The 2769-nt window shown below is 42.3% G+C and overlaps 1 protein-coding gene across 2 annotated transcripts; it reads right to left on the reverse strand.

Annotated features, from left to right (window-relative positions):
• Positions 1-1625: 1625 nt before the first annotated feature.
• LOC123454229 (deubiquitinase DESI2-like) lies at positions 1626-2499 on the reverse strand. 2 transcript variants are annotated; one of them, XM_045133006.1, is made up of 3 exons: positions 2452-2499; positions 2234-2318; positions 1626-2146 (listed from the first exon to the last, which is right to left on the reverse strand). In XM_045133006.1, the coding sequence occupies exons 1-3, from the start codon at positions 2497-2499 to the stop codon at positions 1779-1781; spliced, it is 501 nt and encodes a 166-aa protein (XP_044988941.1). In that variant the 3' UTR covers positions 1626-1778. The 2 variants fall into 2 exon arrangements, with proteins under 2 accessions (XP_044988941.1, XP_044988939.1); XM_045133004.1 differs by having other exon boundaries at positions 1626-2318.
• Positions 2500-2769: the final 270 nt, after the last annotated feature.

A 2769-nucleotide genomic window follows, 5' to 3' on the forward strand; every position in this document is an offset into this window, starting at 1 on the left:
GTTTGGGGCTAGGAATCTTCTGTGAACAACTTGCTGCTGGGGCCTTAATGTTTTGTCCTAAGCCTCACTTTCTAGACTGACTTAGTTGACTTAGTTGACTGACTAAGTCAACTCTCCATAAACGTCACATATTCCATCTATCCACTCTCTTAAAACAAAACCCCACAGAGCAGAGAAATTTATGACTGCTTTCCTCTCTGGAAACAGAACTGTCAAAACAGCATAAAGTGGCTTCATTTACCTTAGGCCAATGCTTATAACCCAAGGTTTGTTTTCCCTATGAACAGGTTGTGCTTATGTTGATAAAAATCAATCAAAATCAACTTATGGAAAAGTTAAAAATGTAGTTTACTGAAAGATATGTATCTTTACATAGACAAATAGTAAATAACCCAATCTAAAAGTTTAAATAAATGTAAATGACTTTAAAATTTTATATATATATATATATATATCTGAAGTCACTGCCTTGGATCATTTATATACTATATTTAATATGACCTAGGACATTCATTCTTAAGGCAGAACATTGATTGTGATATGTAATGACTTGTTTCTTACATCCAACGGTCAATCTGGGGGTAGACGCTAGCAGATAGCTTCCTTGATAATGAGGATTTATCTGTGGTAATGTTCATTCTTAGAGTATGTTAGTAAGAGACATACATTTGAAAGAACTTAAAGAGATGGATTTTAAGACACACAAAAATATGATTTTCCAAAAAGAGGTCAATGAGAATAGACTTTCTATTATGAGGTGAAACTATTCTCATTATAAACTAATAAATTCCAACAAACTTTCTGAAATGGTACATAAAAAGTATGAAATATCAAAGAATTACTTGTTTGGGGTGTGTTTCTTTAGACTCAAGGTCCAGTACAAAAGGTAGCCCAAATAGTTAAAAAGTAGTTCAATATCAACTTGTACTGTTAAGTCAGAAGGCTACCACTTAAGATATTCCTGCCTCACCCAAAACTCCTGTGCAGGAGGAAATTACGTATTAAAATAAAGATGAAGCCCCGCCCCCAACGCATGTGCAAAACCACTTGTCAGTTACAAGAATATCCTCAACAACAACAAAAATCTTTTATACAATTGGAGGCATCAAAGCCAGACAGATACAAGAACCCCACCCTGCTGAGGTGGACGGGTAATGAAGCCACGGGCTCGCTGCGAGCTGTGCTACTCAGAGAGGGAGGGTGCGGAGGAACTGGCTCCCAATGTTCTGCGCTGTGTGTGCTCCTTCACGTCAGGCCAGTTTGGTTCCCTGTATCTGGTGTCAAATATCAACAAAAACAAAACCAAATACAAATCGAAAAGATGGCTAAGCAGGTGATGGTAACTAACTGCGTGAGTACCTTTTTATGCACCTATGATTTGCCATAGCTCTGGTACCGTCAGGACGTGTACAAAGATTACCTGCCTAATTTTTGAAGATGAAGATTTCTTTCATGGTGGCAGAAGTCCATGCAAGATTTGTAAACAGCGATACAAGATACTGTAAACCTAACTTAACAGAGCATGTATAAAACAGAAATAAATCTAAATTTACAAGTGGGTAAAAATAAAACAAAACAGAGGGCAGCTTCCTACAAAGTTCTCCCTCCTGCGCCAAGTAATTTTCTTTTTCTTTTTTTGATTACAAATATAATCCTGAGCTGGGATTTGGGGGAGAGCCATCTTTGCATACAAAATCTCCAAAGGATGCTTACTGTTTGCTTTTCCCTAGTGATACTCAATTGGCAAAACAGTTCTGAAGGTGTGACTTTGGAGATGCTTAGAGTTTCGTGTGGCGCCCAGGTCTGGAGCCTGCTGCAGTGCTTGCCATGGCTGCGGAAGCGGCAGCATCCTCTGCCTCTTCCAGTCCATCCTGGAGTTCTTGGCAGAAGCTAGACCCCGGGGCAGCGGGGTGCCACTCCTTCAGGAGGTAGCTCTGTAGAAAGGGGACACAGGAGCTGAAGTAGGCCAGTCGATTAATCCAGCGAGGAATCTCTTTCCCACAAAGAATCTCTGATAATGCTGACGAAAAGTGATTGCAGTTTTTATGCATCAAATGATAAGCATTGCCTTTATATTGTTTCCCCAATTCTTCTACAATTTTTTCAATATCATCTTCTAGAAAGTCAGTGCTCCCTAAAACAACAGCTTCTTTAAATTTAAATGTTTCTCCTAGTTCAGAAGCATTTCCTGGGGAAATTTCAAATATTCCAGAAAAAGGATAAGGATGGCCACCATAAGCAAATTCTCTGCCATATACTTCAATTCCTGAATGAAAAACTCCAATTCCAATGGATGAGGTGTATTCATTCATCCAGTACTTTTTTGGGGGGAGGGGAGGCAGGGTCTCACTTGAGCCAGGCTGACCTGGAATTCACTATGTAGCCTAGGTTGGGCTTGAACTCATGGTGATTCTCCTGTCTCGGCCTCTGGAATGCTGAGTCCTGAATCACCATGCCCACGTCGTACACGTTGAGCACCACTGACTGGTCAGCCCCCATCCTCCTCCCCGCGGCGCCGCCTCGTCCTCAAGCCGCCCGGTCTCCGCGGGGCGGAGGCCGCCGCCACCCCCGCGGGTGCTTCATGGGAGCCTGAGCCCGGGCACTAAGCGTCCAGCCCGGCCTGCCGCAACCCGGGCGGAAGCATCGGGCAGGCAGGCCGCTCCTGGGCGACGTATGTGTGCGGAGGAGCCCGGCCGGACCAGTGGCCTTTATTATTATTTTTAAATTTAATTTTTATTGACAACTTTTATACTTACAGACAATAAACCA

This window comes from Jaculus jaculus, chromosome 13 (genome assembly GCF_020740685.1).
Source record: "Jaculus jaculus isolate mJacJac1 chromosome 13, mJacJac1.mat.Y.cur, whole genome shotgun sequence".
In the NCBI taxonomy this organism is placed as follows: domain Eukaryota; kingdom Metazoa; phylum Chordata; class Mammalia; order Rodentia; family Dipodidae; genus Jaculus; species Jaculus jaculus.

What these genes read in the sequence shown, in the direction of transcription:
- LOC123454229 (XM_045133004.1), bottom strand. Translation starts at nt 2,499, where the DNA reads ATGGGGGCTGACCAGTCAGTGGTGCTCAACGTGTACGACGTGGGCATG. An exon ending in ACGTGTACGACGTGGGCATG is followed by an intron (nt 2,319 to 2,451) that starts GTGATTCAGGAC and finishes CCCCCAAAAAAG; the next exon opens with TACTGGATGAATGAATACAC.